Raw genomic sequence first — 16,861 nt, 5'->3', positions numbered from 1 at the left:
CTCCCTTTACAACAGACCGAAATCCTCTTCACTATGAAGGTCTGTTGTAATGAGGTTATACTGTACTACGAATAAACCATGTGTATGTAGCAACAAAAATTATTGATTTATTTGTCCCTTTACAATCACGCAAAAAAATTTCAGACAATTTTTTCCTGAAACAGAATCATCTGAAGAATTTACTTCAGCAAAAAAAAAGATTACACGTTTTTAGACTGCACTTTGCAAAAAAAATTCGACCCTCAAAGCGTTGCATTCCCTGTTTATAACGACCCTGTTTTATAACAACGACCCTGTTTTATAACAGAATGCCTTGCATTCTGTTATAAAACAGGGTCGTTGACTATAATGCCATGACACTGAGGTTTCTAAATGATACAGGAAGTTTATTTACATATTTAAACTGGTTTAGGGAGCTCAAAGAGGATGCTTCGTTGTTGTCTCTCATCGGCCGCAGAGTGCCCCCGTACTGGCCCCTCGCGTTCTTGTTAGCCGCGCCGTCTGGTTCAGCAAGGAACAGTACGAGCCTGGCCATCATCCCAGAAACATCACGCAGGTGTCCCGATTGCCCAACCTTTCCCGTGGAAAGGCAGGCGTCGGCCACAGACCCCGCAACAATTCGAGCGAAAGGGATTATGCTTAACACATTCTGTATCACTGTTTTTCTTGCTTGTCTGGTTGTTAATTGCTTGTTATGAGTTCGTTGTATATATACATATATGGATTATTCCACGCCAACTGTCCCAATTGGGGTGCTCGACAAAAATCAACTTCTCTAAAAAAATCTGAGAATATTACACACATATAGACATTAGTAACACAGTACTTTCCCAAAATAATTTGAGCGGCAAAAATTTTTTGGGGGCATGAGCGCCATTTGAAGTTCACGAAATGTTGGAAAACCAGGTACGAAAAAAAATTTGCTATATATCGACCGTTCCAAGCATTCTTTCAACACTTGCTTTTTTGCGTTTTTCGAGCATCATGACTTCATTATAGGGCGGTTACATAAAAGAGTTTCATAAAATTAATTTCTGCATTTGATCAATAATTGTCTTATGTAAAAAAATTCCCCAAAACACGACAATTTACTCAAATTTACCTACGCGCTAAGGAGTAAAAAATATAAAGCTCCTATAAGGAACTGCCCTATAATGAAATCACGATGCTCGAAAAACGCAAAAAGAGCAAGGATTGAAAGAATGCCTAGAACGGTCGATTTATAGCTAATGTTCTTTTCGTACCTGGTTTTCCAACATTTCGTAAAGTTCAAATGGCGCTCACGTTTTCAAAAATTTTTTGCTCTTCAAATTATTTTGGGAAAATACTGTATGACTTATGCCTATATGTGTGTAATTTTCTCAGGTTTTTTTTTTTTTAAAGAAATTGATTTTTGTCGAGCACCCCGACTGAAACAGTTGGCATGGAATGACCCATATAAAACTAAATAAGTTAGTCACACTTTTGTCACAAATAAGGGTGAAATATTGAATGCAACAGCAACAAATTCAAGGGCTACACAAAGCCAGGGCAGCAGCAGCTCACTCCTTTAGCGTGACACCTGGTGTAACGGCCGACGCAACGCAAAGCAAGCACAGCCCGTACTACGGCATGAGCTGTCTGCTTATCTCCGTTGAGGTAGTATGGGTGCAATGGTGCGCAACCATGCCTGCCAGAGCGACACAGCCCCCCTCCGGCTTCCCTCCAAGCACCTTCGTGCGACAGAGAGGCATTTCATTTCTGCTTTAGCCACAACTGATGCCAGCCCTACAGAACACACAATTCACTGGGCGATGTGATCGATTTGGACTTTATACGGGACATTATACGCAGCACGGCAAAAATGTGTCCTTATGACTGCTATCGCAATAAAGTACAGTCGAGCCCAAGTTTATCGAACCCGTTTATATCAAATTATCCCGTATATCGAACAATTTCTAAACACGGTAAATTTACATTGAGAACATATAGCAAAAGTTACTGTTACATCGAACGAAAATAGCAGCGACAACCGATATATCAAACTCCATGCGCCTCAAAAGTGCCCTAGCAAGTTGGCTTTCCCTCGCGGTGGCGGGGAAAACTGCCGGCGCCACCCTAGAAAAAGTGGTTTAGACCCTGCTGTGCATGGGCAAACACCCCCCTGCAAAAAATGATCGTGGCTTGCTTGCAGCGCTTACGGCCAATCAGAGGCCGTCGTGCTTCCTCCGAGGCGCGGAGGCGGTACAAGTGAGTGCCATTTTTTCTTTCTTTATGCTTGCGTGCCTGCTGCTGCCTCTTTTCCTCGAGTCCTCATTCAGCGTGGTCCATGCTGGTGGTGTTGCTTGTTTGCGCTCTGTGAACTTCCTTGGCGCGCTGTTGTCATGGCTTGTGCAAAGAGGCAGAATTTGCCGTTCGCCATGAAACTCGAAATCATAAATCGAGTCGAGCGTGGTGAGAAGAAGTCCAACGTCGCCGCCGCGTACAAGAACCGCGTCGCCGCCGTGTACGGATTCACATTCGACAAGTTCGTCAGTGCGGACGATGATGTCGCCATCATGGGCCAGCTACAAGATGAGGAGTATGTTGCAGACGTTGTGCTGACCATGAGGCAAAGCGACAGCAATAAGGAAATTGACGATGGCCCATTGCCTACATCCTCCGAAGTGATTAGTGCACTTGCATTGGTCCGGCGCTATTGCGTGAATATGGAAGGCTGCTCCGACTCTTTGGACAACGTGGAGGCGTGCGTGCTGTCACAGGCAGCGAAGTCGTTGACACAGAAGAAAATCCAGGACTATTTTGTTCCAAAGTAGGGCACGCAAGTAAGCCACCATATTAATAAAGTACTTTTCTTATTGGTATGTGCCTGTGTGTCATCAAATCCTATATCGAATTATGCCATATATCGAACTAATAAACCTTTTTTGGCAAGTTCGATATACCCGGGTTCGACAGTAAAACACCTTGTGCTGACCAGCCGTAATAAAATTGCACCAGCTAATGCTGCACTATTCTTTATTCTCAAGCATAAGCACTACAATAAAAACTGCGCATTTTGCTATGACTCATTTCAATATTTCTGCTTCTTGGATCTCGCATTTTTCTGCTTGCATATTGTTTTTTATGGTCCCCTGAAAAAATGTGTCAGTGGTGCTTCACTGTACAAACAGGCCTCTGTCTCGGCAAAAAAAAAAAAATATGGAACCATTCATTCACCAGATATAACTCACCTATCCTTGCCGCCATTTGGGCTGATTCTGCCATTCTGACTTGCCTTGTTCAGATCCAGTGTCAGGGATGCATTCGAACCCCGCCTGCAAATGTAAAAAAATTAAGACAAGTGACAAAATAAGAGAGATCTACGATGAAGGCAGTCAAGAAATTTTACTTAACCCTTCCGAACCAGAAAACATCAATCCTAAAACTAGTTTCTGTAATGCACGACATACATAAACATAAACGAGTAAGCGCTAAAAAACAAAGAGCACAAAAAAGGGGAGTAGACAACGGACTGGCGCTACTAACAACAAATAATCTTTGTTTATCCCCCGCCGCACACCAAGCTCTCCAGGCCTCAGTCTTCCACCTTTCGCATGCTGCAGACTGGGCCCTATCCCAGCCTAGCTAGGGTCAGCAGGTACGCGGACTCGTTCGAGCCCGATTGTCCGGATTGCGGAGATGCTTTCTGCACTTTAGAACACATGCTCTGGCGGTGTCCCTCGTTACAGCAGAACGATCGTCTAACCACGGAGGAAGAGTGGCAGAAGGCGCTCAAGAGCTCCGTCTTCACCGTTCAGCTATGGGCCGTCCAGAGGGCCCGCGACGTGGCGGTCAGGCATGGCCTGCCTGTCCCGATGTGGGAGTTGCCCGCGGTGGCTCCTCCCCCGTAAGGGGGCTTTCCGAGTCGCCCCTCAGGACCACAATAAAGTTCATTGTCTGTCTGTCTGTGCTCGTCATTCTTTAAAAGCACTTACTCTTTTAGTGTTCTGGTCAAGTAGCCCGACAGTCTGTGTTTCCAAAGCATATGTACATCATGAAGCAAGAAATATTTAGGAGGTGAAACTCAACGTTAGAAGGGGCGTCCACATAACGTTGCAAAAATAGCACGCACCAACAAAAGCATTTCAATTGGTGGCACCGTGCGGCATGGAGCAGCAACGATGATGCAGGAAAAAAAATTAATGCGACTGGTTGCGCAAGCTGGCTTTAGGCGAACATGCCCGTGTGTGCTTTTTGGCAGTGTCAGTGAGCAGATGACTGCGGCATTCCTGCCAGCGGACATGTAGGTTTTCTCTTTTCTTTATTTATTCATGAAATGAAAGGAGTCTGAGGCGATGGAGCAACAAATGAATGTGGCCGAATGCGCTCTATGTGGCTGTGGCAGAGTGAGAGCCACACATGCGTCATATTCCCTTGGCAACTGAAACGCAACAATTTGTCTGCCACCAGATGCCGTTAGCATGATGTGGTTTTCTGAGAGCATGACATTATCACTGCCTGTTGCACCCAGAGGTTACATAGAATGTAAATAATGTTGGCATAGAGTTCCATACTATAACCTAAAGGGGAATTTGGCACTTCAACCACCATTCCCATGGTGGATGAAGCGCTGCTCAAGCATAGACACTAGCACGAGATTCCCCTCCAGGTTTCACAGTACGAAACTCTATGAACGTTGATAAGAAGCAGGGCTGTTGGCCGCTATGTACCAGAGAAGAAAAAAATTCACCGACAATGACAATACTGCCTAATGCCTAATTCTGAGCGCAGCTTTGTGTTGGGGCAAGGCCAACTGTGTTTGAAGTTTTGGCTTTCCGCTAGTTACATATCGACTACGCCACAAATCATAATTTTTGTGAAGTAGGACAGCACCCACTACACCTCTCTGAGGTATTATGTGCAGTTTGTTTATGCTGCATGTGCCTGATGACGATGAAGAAGTATGGCTGAGCATTTCGCAGTGGGTGGGAAGCATTAAACCACACACTCGTTGTGCAATAAGCATTGTGTGAGGACCGATTGTTCTTTTACTCTTCTGCTCCGCTATATTACATAGGTTAACGCGATCCCTCGCCCGACATGACGCCTGTATAGGGTCTTTCTGCAAATGAGTTCCAAGCACCAGTGTGGCTCTGTGGCAGAATACTCGACTGCCATGCAGAGGGCCTGAGTTCAAATCCCATTTACCGTATATTGCCGATTATAAGCCGATGTTTTTTTCATAAAATGACCTTCCAAAGTTCGGGGGTCAACCTACAATCGGAGTCGACCTATATGCGGAATCGTAAAGTCGACTTATCTGTGGAGTCCGACGAAAGGTCGTCGTCCTCGGATTTCCTGCTATTCGACGCATCAATAACATCAGCCGCAGAGGCAGCGGAGTCGTGGCAACAGGTATCTCCCAACACGAGCGCGCCGCTTCTGGAGCCGGACATTTTTGCGATCTGCCACGACGATCGCGAAACTATAGCAAAACCACACGAGGCTAAACTACGGAGCGCGTTTAAAAATCACCGCCGCGCGGCATTAATGCAAACTGCTTGGGAAACACGGTCTCTAAAGCAGCATTTCAAACCTTTGATAGAGGGCGAACGATGCTCTACGAATAAAGAGGAATTTACCTTGCAATGCGCCCTACAGTTTTGTTTTCATACAATAGAAACGATTCGTTGACAAACCATCGGGGTCCGTGTGGACTGGCAACACTTCGCGAGAAACTAAACCACATGACAAGTCACATGCGCCCACAAGTGTTTTCGCGTCTTTTTGCACTCACGCCTGTTCGCCATTTCTGCATTTTGCTTCACTTGCGAGCAGTGGTGTGCGCGATTTGCGACGCTGCCAAACGGACGCCAAGATGCCACCGCTACGCCGGCAACAGTACAGCGCTGCTTTCAAGAGGCAAGCGATCCTCTACGCGGAGTCGGAAAGCAACGTTGAAGCAGGGAGCAAGTTTGATGTGTTGGAAAAGTGCGTGAGGGAATGGAGAAAACAAAGGACCAAGATCTTCGCGTCCGCTGCTACACGCCGTTCCTTTCGCGGACCGATGTCTGGACGATAACCTGCCATTGAGGAGGCGGTTCGAGATTGGGTTCACGACCATCGACACCTGTTCCGATGGCGAGCAGCAGCAGTGGCTCACACGATGGCAATGACCGTGACTGCGTCCTTCTGTCAAGCGACGACGAGTCGTAAGCAATGTTTCACGGGCAAATAAATGTTTCTTTGCATCACTCCATCTTCTGAAAAACTTATTGGTGAGCTATGGCTACAGCATGAGGCTGTGTTCAGAGTCAACATTTTTTCCCCCTAGAAGGGGTTGCAAGTTGGCGGGTCGACTTATAATCGGCAATATACGGTAATCCTGGGTCTTTTTTTCTTATTTAATTTTTTCATGTCCATTGGTTACGCCACTCAATGCAGGAACAGGCGCCTAAGAGCCGCGCTCTAAAAATACAACCGTCTCGTGCGGCGGCCGCTCGGCTAGGTGGCCTTTCTTTCACCGTGGCTCCTCTAGCGGTCAGTGCTAGCTCTATATTAAACTGGGGCGGAAGGTTTGTGACCAGAAAAGCTATTGAGGGACTATGACATCACTAAGCAGTGCCAACAGCTGTGACAGCGCGACACACAAGCAGCAGACACTCCCCCCGGAGCAAGCATCGGACCAATGGCGAGGCGTGTTGGAACAGCATGGCGAACGTGGTCCATCGAAGATGTCGAAACGACCTTCGAATACTAGTTACTTTTTGCGCACTTGTTTCTGAATGGAGGAGCTAGCTCAAGGGGGGAATTTGAACAGGAAGAGATGCTCTTTCTGACAAGCCCAAAATGGCGGTGCCCGGTTGCGCCATTGCGGAGCTATAATTTGTTGAAGAACATTGTCTTTTGTAATTTCCACAATACTTTTCCCCACCTCAGCAGGCGCAACAACTTTTTAAGGCACTTTTGGATGGTTTTCAGTGAGGATATTTGGGAACCAGAAAAAGGGAATGAGAAACTGAAAATGTGATTTTAGACACAATGCTGTCAGCCACTTGATCTGGTAAAGTAATCTAGTAATCTTAATGCAAATTGCCTCTCAAGAAGGCGCCTTGTTTTGCGTCGCAGGGGGCTGCGTGTTGGGCTCAGGCCCTGGTCTGAATCTGTCTCGGAAAGTGAGCTGCTCCACAGTGCAGCACTTGCAGCCGTCACTGATGCTACAGCCGGAGCACTGGAGGCCGTTCCTGCTGGGCACACCAACACTGCTGCAGTCTCAGCAAAGTCGTCCTCAAAGCCTACCTTCGAGGGCACAATTTCAGCAGCATCAGAAAATGGTCTCCTCCTGCAGAGATGCACAAAACACTCCAATAAGCTTTAACTGCAACAACTTATCACTGGCGGTAATAAACATGCATCACACGGTGATGCTCCCCACTATTTTAGGCATTAAAAAAGTGCTTTTGAGGCAGGCAGGACAGGCCTCCAGCCTCATAAATGTAGGCACAATAAACTTTGACATACATGCGAAAATCGCCAGGCCTGCACCAAACACGCAGCACAGTCACAGCGAAAGCTTTCTAGAGCTTGGTCTTTCTAGAGCTTGTTGTAAGCTCTCTTGGGGCAACTAATGCAAGTACACTTGCAGGGTACCCACTACACCATAAATCATAATTTTTGTGAAGTAGGGAAGCATCCACTGTGCCATTATAAGTCATTCTGCGGAGAAGCATGGTACCCGCCATACATCGGTAAAGCATTATGTGCACTTTGTTTGTCCTGTGGCTAATGACAAAGAATTATGGCTGAATCCTTTGCAATGGGTTGGAATCATTCAACGACCCACTAGTTGCGCAATTCGCATTGTGGTAGTTACTTTGCTCTTCTACCATGCTATATTACACATGTTAATGCAATTCCTTGCCAGACATGACGCTTGTATAGCGTCTTTTTGAGAAGGAGTTTCAAGCACTGGCGTGGTTCTATGGTAGAATACTCGTCTGCCACGCAGAGGACCCGGTTCAAATTCCATCTGATCCTGGATTTTTTTTCTCATTTCATTTTTTTCTGATTTCGCGTGATAGCGGTGACGGACACCGATGGCGGTGGACAACTACGGCACCATAACCTCCTTGGTCCTGGAGTACCCAAATGGGTACCGTTGTTATATAGGATACACATCGCAACAATTCGGCATTCTCGTGTTCAAATTCGCCTTGCCACAAGTGACCTGTGTTGCTTTCCCTAAAGCCCATGAGTGGCGCCGTGTGTCCAGTCATCTTCGAAAAACGAGTAAACAAAGATGGCTGCGCGCTGCACGAGCGCTCGGCTGCGTCCTCGTGGTAAATAAAAGCGTTCTTTCTTAGTTATAGGCTAAGCAACACCATCTATAGTACATTTCTGTACCTATAGACGCCCGAAACAACATATTGGAAATCATTTCGGTCTTATGGTTTTGTTGCATGCAGTCATACAGACTTCAAAAGTTCAGGATACCCATTTGGGTACTGTGGGTCTCAGTTGTGTTTCTAACGCTTTTGAGCTAGGTACCTGACTACTTGACTATTCACGCTAGCTACTAGTATTTGACTACTAGTACCAGTCAGTGGCGTAGCGAGGGGGTGGCACATCGGGCCCGTGTCCCCCCCCCCCCCCCACCTTCGCCGAAATTTTTTTTTGCTCCTATGACATACGGAGAACAAAATGACACTCGACTACACTTACCTGCCTGGACTCCAGACACATCAAGGGTGTGTGTCCCCCCTTCCCCCAAAAAAGAACAACAAATTTCTGCCTACGTCACTGGTACCAGTAGCTACTACACTAAAAGCTCGTTAATTCGGAAAATCGGTTCATTCGGACACGTCATCTGGTCCCTGTAAATATATGCATCACTCTATGAGACTGGGCGCTCGTTATTTCGGACAGATTTGACCGCAAATCGGATAATTCGGCGACTTTCGGGCCGCTGGCGAGGCTCGAAAATGAAAAAAGAAAAATTCGGAACAGAAGTGAAGCTCAAACGCAGCATCGCCATGGACATCAATTGTCGACTTGGCTTGACATGAGACTGGCTGAACGCCTTTTCTTCGCGTGTGTTTACAGTGTTCTAGAAGTTTGTAGTGCGCTCACTGAGCGGCAGAGCGTGACGCACTTCATGTCGCCGCCGACAGGCGGCGCGGCTCGCAGCATCCCCTGAAACTTTCCGGTGGGTTGCAGGGCGCGGCTAGCGCGCGTTGCTGTTTTGCGCGCAAGAAAAGTCAAAGTTACGGTGCGCAACTCACGGAAGTTATTTTCATGCAAGTTTTCTGTGTGTTGTGAAATGAGTTACTGTCGTTGTGACTGATTTACGGAGGGCGGGCGATGTTTTAAGCGGCTATTGCATAGATGAATGCTCCTCCTTGCAGCCGCTGCAATAACAAGGTGTGATTTAAAAAAAAAAACAGGGTGGGGGCGTTCGTTCTTTTTTTTTGTCCTGCTGATCGATACGATCTTCAATGCACTTTTGCCACTTAGCGATCATAGCGACTTCCCTCCCGCCTTTTGAGCCCCACTATGCCGAATATAAACAAAGCCTCATTTTTTTATTAGTTTTTTTTCTCGCATATATATGAGCTGGTCTGTGTAACTAACCCACTTAATGTCCTTTTATTTTTCATGAATCAATAATGGTCGCAATCACTCGGCTTCGTAATAAATCTATCCGCACCGTACGCTTAAAAAATTTTTCATTTGCAGTCGTACAAGGTTACCAAAACTGCAGTTGGACGTATGCCCAATGAAAAAAAAAATTATACATAGTTATTATGAGTACATCACAAGTAACATGCGTCACGTGCGTACACATATTTTTATTGCACCGTAGAATTGCACCAGTTCTTCAGCAGCGCGGATAAAACAGGACACGAAGAAAGACTCGACGGCGTCACGCGCTGACAAACTGATTTTATTTACACAAAACCCTGCCTATATATGCGCAAATGTTTGCCATATCACAATATGGATAACAATGAAGAAATTGTCACTCGTGGTCGAACAATAAACAGATGCAACAAACGTGTATGAACATCTGCTAATCGACTACGAAAATGAAAAATAAAGGACAGCAAGAAACGCCGGCGATGCTTGCAGTCGACAGCCGACGACAACGTCGATCTACCAGGCACTGGGGCATCCCAAAGAGAGCCCAATCCCTTTGGACCCTCGCGCGTTTTCTTGCTTTTATTGTTGTCGCACTTGACTCTGCGGTCACTCCTAGGTTCGTTGGGTCCAGCATTTGTTGTCAAATGCTGCCACAGAAATTTCTCTGCACGTATGCTGCATGCTTTATGTGCACAACCGCCTGAGGCTGTAAAAAAGTGCGTCCCTCCCGTCCAGATGCAGCGGCGGGCCGTCTTTGAGACAATGCGATTTGCGGATAGACACAGATGCCGATCCTTCAGAAAAACAAGCATATATAAGTGCAGTAAAGCGGCACGCGTGGTGCCGACAAAGGTCCTTCAAACGAATGAACGGCGTGAACATGCGCTGCAGGCCACACACAAATGGAAACAGTAGCTGCAACTACATGGGCCAGTTTAAAAAAAAAAGAATAAAATGCTCGACCCCCTCTTCTCTTCTTTTTTTTTGTGATATCTTCTTGTGTCGTTGTGGTGGCCCTCTACATGCCACCGACCCCGCGTTTGTTGATCCCCCCGCAACTGCAGCATAACCAGCCTAACCCCTACCGACCAAAGGGACGCGCTTCACACCCCGCAAGAGTTTTCAGGAGAAACTGGCGGCAGCACCCCCGGCGGGCGCTCAAGCTGTCGACGTGAAGAGGGCCGCGGCGGCGCGGCACAGGGATATGCCAGTGAGCCCACTGCCCCATTCTAGTACACTGTACGTGTGTTGTTGGCGGTGCCGTTTTATTGCTTTGTTCCCGTTGGTGTGCTGCATCGTTGAACGTCGTTTTATCGAGGAACGATTCAGTACGGCTCCTTTAGCTTGATTGTTGCTGGTGCTTTTGTGCTGACTTTTCGTGTGAACGCACTCTCTGCCGATAGCAACGCCGGCAAAGCGCCCCAAGTACGAGGCGAAGGACTTCACCACCAAAGTAGAAATTTTGCGTGCCCTGAAAAATGGGCTCTGCCGACAAGAAGTTGCTCTTGTGCCATGACATCGACAAACAATACGATGTGAGTCTCCTGAGCGCAGTTAGCATTCTTGCGTATGTGTGGCAGAACACACCTGCGCACGCCATTGCTAACTGTTTCAGGCACAGTGGCTTTGTTGTACCCGACTCCAGCGATGCCGAAGTGTCGCCGGACGACGGTGCCGACGATGGGCAGAATTTCGGAAGTGTTATGCCTGATGCAGTGACACTAGAGGATTATATCGGCATCGATGATGGCGCTGCCACTGCCGGCTGTCTGACTGATGAGCAAATCGGCAAGGAAGTGATGCATGGCAACGTATCCGAGAACGAAGAGCCTGAAGAGGAGCAGCCACACCATGAGCCACACGGGCCCCCTCGCACTGTGAAGGAAGTCGCGGAGGCCCTCATCGTCCTTGAAGAATTTTGTTTTGGCACTGCAGACAGCATGCGAGCTGCTGAGCACCTTCAAGGCCTCAGAAAAATTGTGTCCGCGTGAATTTCTGCTCGAAAACAGACACGCATCCGCGATTACTTTGTAAAGTAAAGGTACAGTAAAACCTCGTTAATTCGAACTCGGTTATTTCGAAATCCCGCATAATTCGAAGGGTTTCTGTGGTCCCGTATTTTGCAATGTAAATCTGGGTGGATAATTTGAAGCGGCGGTCAGCGCCAGTCCGGTTAATTCGAAAACTTTGGGCACCATGTGCGAATTCCCGATCCCAATTTCGCCGCAAATCCGCGGAAGCGACGACCCTTAGGAGCCACAGGGCAATCCAGTGTAGCGATATTAATGAGTGACAGTTGAAGCAACGCAGCCTCGCTGCTAAAAAAAGGAAACGCGGTCTCATGGTCAGCTAAAAACGGGCGCCTGTGGAAAAGACGTGCTTCACTGCAGCACAGCGGTGACATGCGGGCAGCATGTCGCATGCTTCTCGCAACGTCAGCGCGTCATGATTTACCAATTCTTTTTGGGAAAAGAAAAGATAATAAAGGACGCTCTGGCGAAATTCATGATGTATGCGAACATCCGATTGGCGGTTGCTTCGGCGATTTCCGCACTTGCACTGCCGGCGGAGTTCTTGCCTGTAACGCCTACTTCGAAAACTCGGTGAAAACTTCAATGATCATGTTTTCCAGCCAGAACACATTGCAGATTTCGTCACACTGGCCATTATCATATTCTTTATTTTACCAGAAAGAATGGGCAAATGGTCGCATCATGATGCGCTGAGGCTGCGAGGAGCAGGTGACATGCTGCCCGCGTGTCACCACTGTGCTGCAGTGAAGCACGCCTTCTTTTCTGCAGGCACGCATTTCAACTGACCACGAGACTTTTCTTTTTCTTTTTTTTTTGCGCTGATAGCAGCGCGAGGCCTGCAGTTTTCCCGAGTTCGCGGCAAAAATGGGATCAGGTATTGCTGGAAAACAACCCTTGGAGCCACAGACTAGAAGGCCAAACGACCACCTCTGATTACTTTCAGTAATTCAAAGTTCCTTGCATCCTGCTTTTTGTATGTTTTGTTAATTCGAAAACCCGCTTAATTCGAAAGTTTTTCACAGTCCCAGTGACTTTGAATTAAAGAGGTTTTACTGTATGTTGAAAAAACTTGCATTTATTGTGTTTATTTCGACCATTCAATAATTCGGACATTTTTTCCTTTCCCTAGAAATCCGAATTAATGAGCTTTTACTGTATTACCCGACATCACTGGCTAACCAGTACCTGACTAGTCACGCAGCCTCACGTGGTGAGCAAGTACAATACAAACATGAATGAGTGGACCTATTTGATCGCTGCATCTCGTACTACAGAACTTCCCTCCGGACGTGCAAATGGACACTACGAGTTTCTGCACATATTTTTTATATTGCTTGCTGCAACAGCTGGATTGAATACCAGAGGGACTGCGAAAAGCCTCTGGCTCCCTCCCAAGACAGACAGACAGACCAAATCTTCTGGATTTCAAATCCAACATAGCGAATGTGCTCCTCAAAGTTGACACTGAACAGGGGGTAAGATCAAGCCTCAGTTGAAAGAACGATGAGCAACCATCACAGAGCGCTGTGAAGCGGAGCAAGATAATCCCAGTTCCACCTGATGAGGTGCCGTACGACCATGTCGGACACTTCCCACAGCATGAAAAGATCACATTTCAAATGAAGTGCCACCACCCAGGATGCGGTCGCAAAGCAACAGTGACATACTTGAAGTACGATGTATTTCTGAGTTCGTAGAACCGCCACTGCTTCCTCACATTTCACACTCGTTGAGACCCAGAGCACCCAAATGGGTACCATCAAATTTTGATACAACCGCTTAATTTTTCGGGTTCGCAATATTTATCCGTTTGTTTCCATGGGCATGAAGCCAAATAAAAGAGTTTCACAAATGTTTTTTTCATTATTGCATTCTTGGGACTGAGGAGGATAATCGGCTGTTGTTGTAGCCTCATAACAGCTTTTGCATAACAGCTTTTGTGTCCTCATAACAGAATTTCAAAACAAAGACGTGCATGACCTGTATCTATGTCAGGAAAGCAAAAAATGTTATTGTTTATGACAGTTGAAGATAGCTGTGTCCTTTTTCCTGCGCAGAATACGGTCTCTCCTTTTATTAAATCTCTAGCATGGCGAGTCACACTGTCGCATCAATGCACTCCTGGGCCACGGCATGGCTGAGAAGGGCAGCACAGACCGCTAAAAGACCAGAAGGGACCGATGCCCTCGTATTGGCCGGCTCTAAATACACCTTAACAAGTACATTACAAAACAAAACGGCTCATTTTTCTTTTTGCTCTTCACTGTCCTTTACCCTGACGGCTCTCCACGGTTGCACATTTGCCAACTGCTTGCACCATGTCAGTGCTGCGGCGTATGGTGGCCAGCAAGTCCCATTTCACTGCTGCTAGCAGTTGTTTTCTGGAAGTTGGTTGAACTGGAGGGCTAGGTTGAACCCCTTAGAGTTCCGAACAGTCAATTTTGCCTGGTGAAATTAACAGCGGTCTCAAACTGCACCGAAAAGCGAAATTCGAGGTTAAATAGTGTTCATATAAGCACCGATTTTGAAAATAGGCATTTACAGGCATTTATACATAAAAATACTACAAAAGCCCTTATGAACCTTTAATTCATCCTCACATATCAAGGTGGGGTGAAAGGAACAAAATAGGCATTTGCCTTAAATCTGGTTTCTACTCATTACAATTAGCTGTAATAAAAAGGTTCAAGGCCAGGAAGCCTAATTCGTCAGCAATCTTCCCTTTGCTGGTATATCTTGAAAATAAAAGCCAGACTACGCTAGAAGACACAAACTTAGACTAAAAATTTTACATAGCATTTTTTATAATCAAACAGGAATTAATAAAACAAAATATTAGGGGTGTGCGAATATTCAAAATTTCGAATATTTTTCGAATAGTGTTTGTTATTCGATTCGATTCGCACTGGAATTTTACTATTCGAACTTCCCAAAAACAAATACGATCAACGTCCGATTTTCAATTTGCTTCACTTCATTACACTCTCGTACTGCGGCAAAGCTACCTTTCAAGCTCCATTACGATCGAACTTTGCCAAGAGACAGTCAACGTACGATTGGAAGTGGTCCCTACATTTTCAGTATGCTTCACCTCATCACCCCGGTATTGCGGCAAAGCCACATTTTGAAGCTCCGTTACGGTCGGAACGTTCGATTGAAAGTGGTCCCTAGATATTTCAATATGCTTCACCTCATCACACCCCGGTATTGCGGCAAAGCTGCCTTTCAAACTCCGTTACGGTCGAACTTTGTCAAGACACAGTCAACGTCCCGATTGAAAGTGGTTCCTAGATTTTTCAATATGGTTCACCTCATCACACACCCGTATTGCGGCAAAGCTGCCTTTCAAGCTTCGCTACGGTCGCAAATGTATTAACTAGAGGTGTGCGAATATCACATTTTAAGTGCGAATGCACTTTATAAGCGACCCTGAATCCGCCGTCCTATAGCAACGGCGCGAGGAGCGGAGAGGAGCGTCTGTAGCAACGGCGCAGCGACGTCACGCCCCACGTGACTGCGCGCGCTCCGCCCTCCGCTCCGTGGCGGCGCGCGCCCCGCGCATTGCCTGTGGTGATGAAGGCCGGCGGCGAGACGCCGAACGAAAGCGTGCGAAGCGAGCCGAGCACCCCGAAGCCGATCTGGCGCGGGGACGCGCGATGCGTGAGCGAGCGCGGGTCCTCGAATTCGATCGGCCGGACGCGCGCTTCAAGCGAGACTTCCTGGACCGCAGCTTCGGATATAGCTGCGCGGTGTGCGATCGACTGTGGTTCGACAACAACCTGAGCCCCATCTCGGGCGTGCGCAACGCCGCCAACAAGTTGAACGCGTTGCGGGTTCTTTGGAACGAGTTCGGCAGACAGATCATCATCATCAGTAAAAGTGCTTTGCACTTAAAAACGGCCAGACCTCCGTGGGTCGGCTGGCGCGTGCTCTCTCGCTGCCGTCTCCTTCGCTCGGCTCTGCAGTTTAGTCGCGCGCGCCCCCTCATAGCATCACCCCGTGCTTCGCACTTCCTCATACTCCCCTTCGGGGAAATGCGGGTTTTTTTCGAATACGAATCGAATACGAATATCCACCTTCGAATATCGAATCGAATATCGAATATCAAAGGAAAAATGCCTCCAGAGTAACAATATTTCATTTAACATGTAGCTATTTGAAAATAAAAACATTAACAGCCTGACTGTCAACACAACATACACTGCTATCTCCAGAACACAATGTCCAGGCTAGCACAATGCACATCACAGCACAAGCAAATATCACGGCACAATGAAAGTAATGACTAGATGTTATCATGAAAAAGTATGAGTTGCTCCACATGATCAGGCAGTAGGCGCTCCCTACTAACAGAGACACCCCCCCCCCCTGCCACTGAAAAGGCACCCTCGCTTGGAACAGAAGTGGCTGGTATAGGGAGGCACATGGGGCAAAGCTTTGCCAGACTGGGGTATCTGAAGGTGCCTACAGTCCGCCACCAGTCACATGGGTCACTGTCTTTCTTCAGAAGTGGTCCCGCATAGTGAACGAGTGGCAGAGCGGCATGCTACGGCCGCATAATATTGAAAATGTACGGTTACATGATCGCCAACAGCGCTGCACATCGGAGATGCACCAGCAGTCATACGTATTGGGGCGCTCGTAGCAGGCAGATATCATTCCTCCGTGCACTTACGACGTTTATCGCTCCTCTCGGAAACGTTTTTAGCTATACGAACGCAGCAGAAATGTGGAAGACGAGTTATTTTATGCATGATAATCGAATCGCATATTCGAATTTTTCGAATATTCAAAGTTATCGAATATTCGAAACTTTTCGAATACACGATTTTCGAATCGAATATGAATATTTCGAATGTAATATTCGACGAATATTCGAAACTTTCAAATATTCGCACACCTCTAATATTAACTCAAGAAAACGCTGGTTCCAACATGGAGATGAAAGATGTGGCAGAGGTGGGGGCGCAATTAATGCTGTTTTGGACCTGAAATTTGGGCAGGGAGTCCGAAAAATTGGACGCCGAAGCTTTTTAGCATCCAAAATTTCAGATGTTCTTATATATCGACGTCTACGAGGCAGATTTGGAACTCCGGACTTGAAGGGAGCACATTCTTGTCCGCCACATTAGTTGGGCCTCCACAGAAGTTGAAAGATGAGGAGAGGCTGAGGAAATGGCATCTTTGCCTATCACGTGTAAAGTGTTGTTGGCAACACTTTGGTTGCA

General features: G+C 46.9%; 2 protein-coding genes across 2 annotated transcripts in view; both read right to left on the bottom strand.

Moving 5' to 3' along the window:
* LOC119384118 (receptor-type tyrosine-protein phosphatase R) overlaps nucleotides 1-6,833 on the bottom strand; it is a 106,361-nt gene extending 99,528 nt beyond the window's left edge. The window contains exons 1-2 of the mRNA XM_049413058.1: nucleotides 6,802-6,833; nucleotides 3,213-3,296 (exon numbers count right to left, since the gene is read on the bottom strand). Coding sequence (XP_049269015.1) covers nucleotides 3,213-3,296; nucleotides 6,802-6,833 — 116 coding nt within the window. The remainder of the gene's footprint in view (nucleotides 1-3,212; nucleotides 3,297-6,801) is intronic.
* A 226-nt stretch (nucleotides 6,834-7,059) lies between these two features.
* LOC125757310 (uncharacterized) overlaps nucleotides 7,060-16,861 on the bottom strand; it is a 77,528-nt gene continuing 67,726 nt past the window's right edge. Inside the window, exons 5-6 of the mRNA XM_049412775.1 lie at nucleotides 7,261-7,303; nucleotides 7,060-7,205 (exon numbers count right to left, since the gene is read on the bottom strand). Of these exons, the coding sequence (XP_049268732.1) occupies nucleotides 7,179-7,205; nucleotides 7,261-7,303 (70 nt within the window). The 3' untranslated portion in view covers nucleotides 7,060-7,178. The remainder of the gene's footprint in view (nucleotides 7,206-7,260; nucleotides 7,304-16,861) is intronic.

Source organism: Rhipicephalus sanguineus, chromosome 2 (assembly GCF_013339695.2).
Source record: "Rhipicephalus sanguineus isolate Rsan-2018 chromosome 2, BIME_Rsan_1.4, whole genome shotgun sequence".
Classification (NCBI taxonomy): domain Eukaryota; kingdom Metazoa; phylum Arthropoda; class Arachnida; order Ixodida; family Ixodidae; genus Rhipicephalus; species Rhipicephalus sanguineus.
This window is presented reverse-complemented; position numbering and strand designations above follow the sequence as displayed.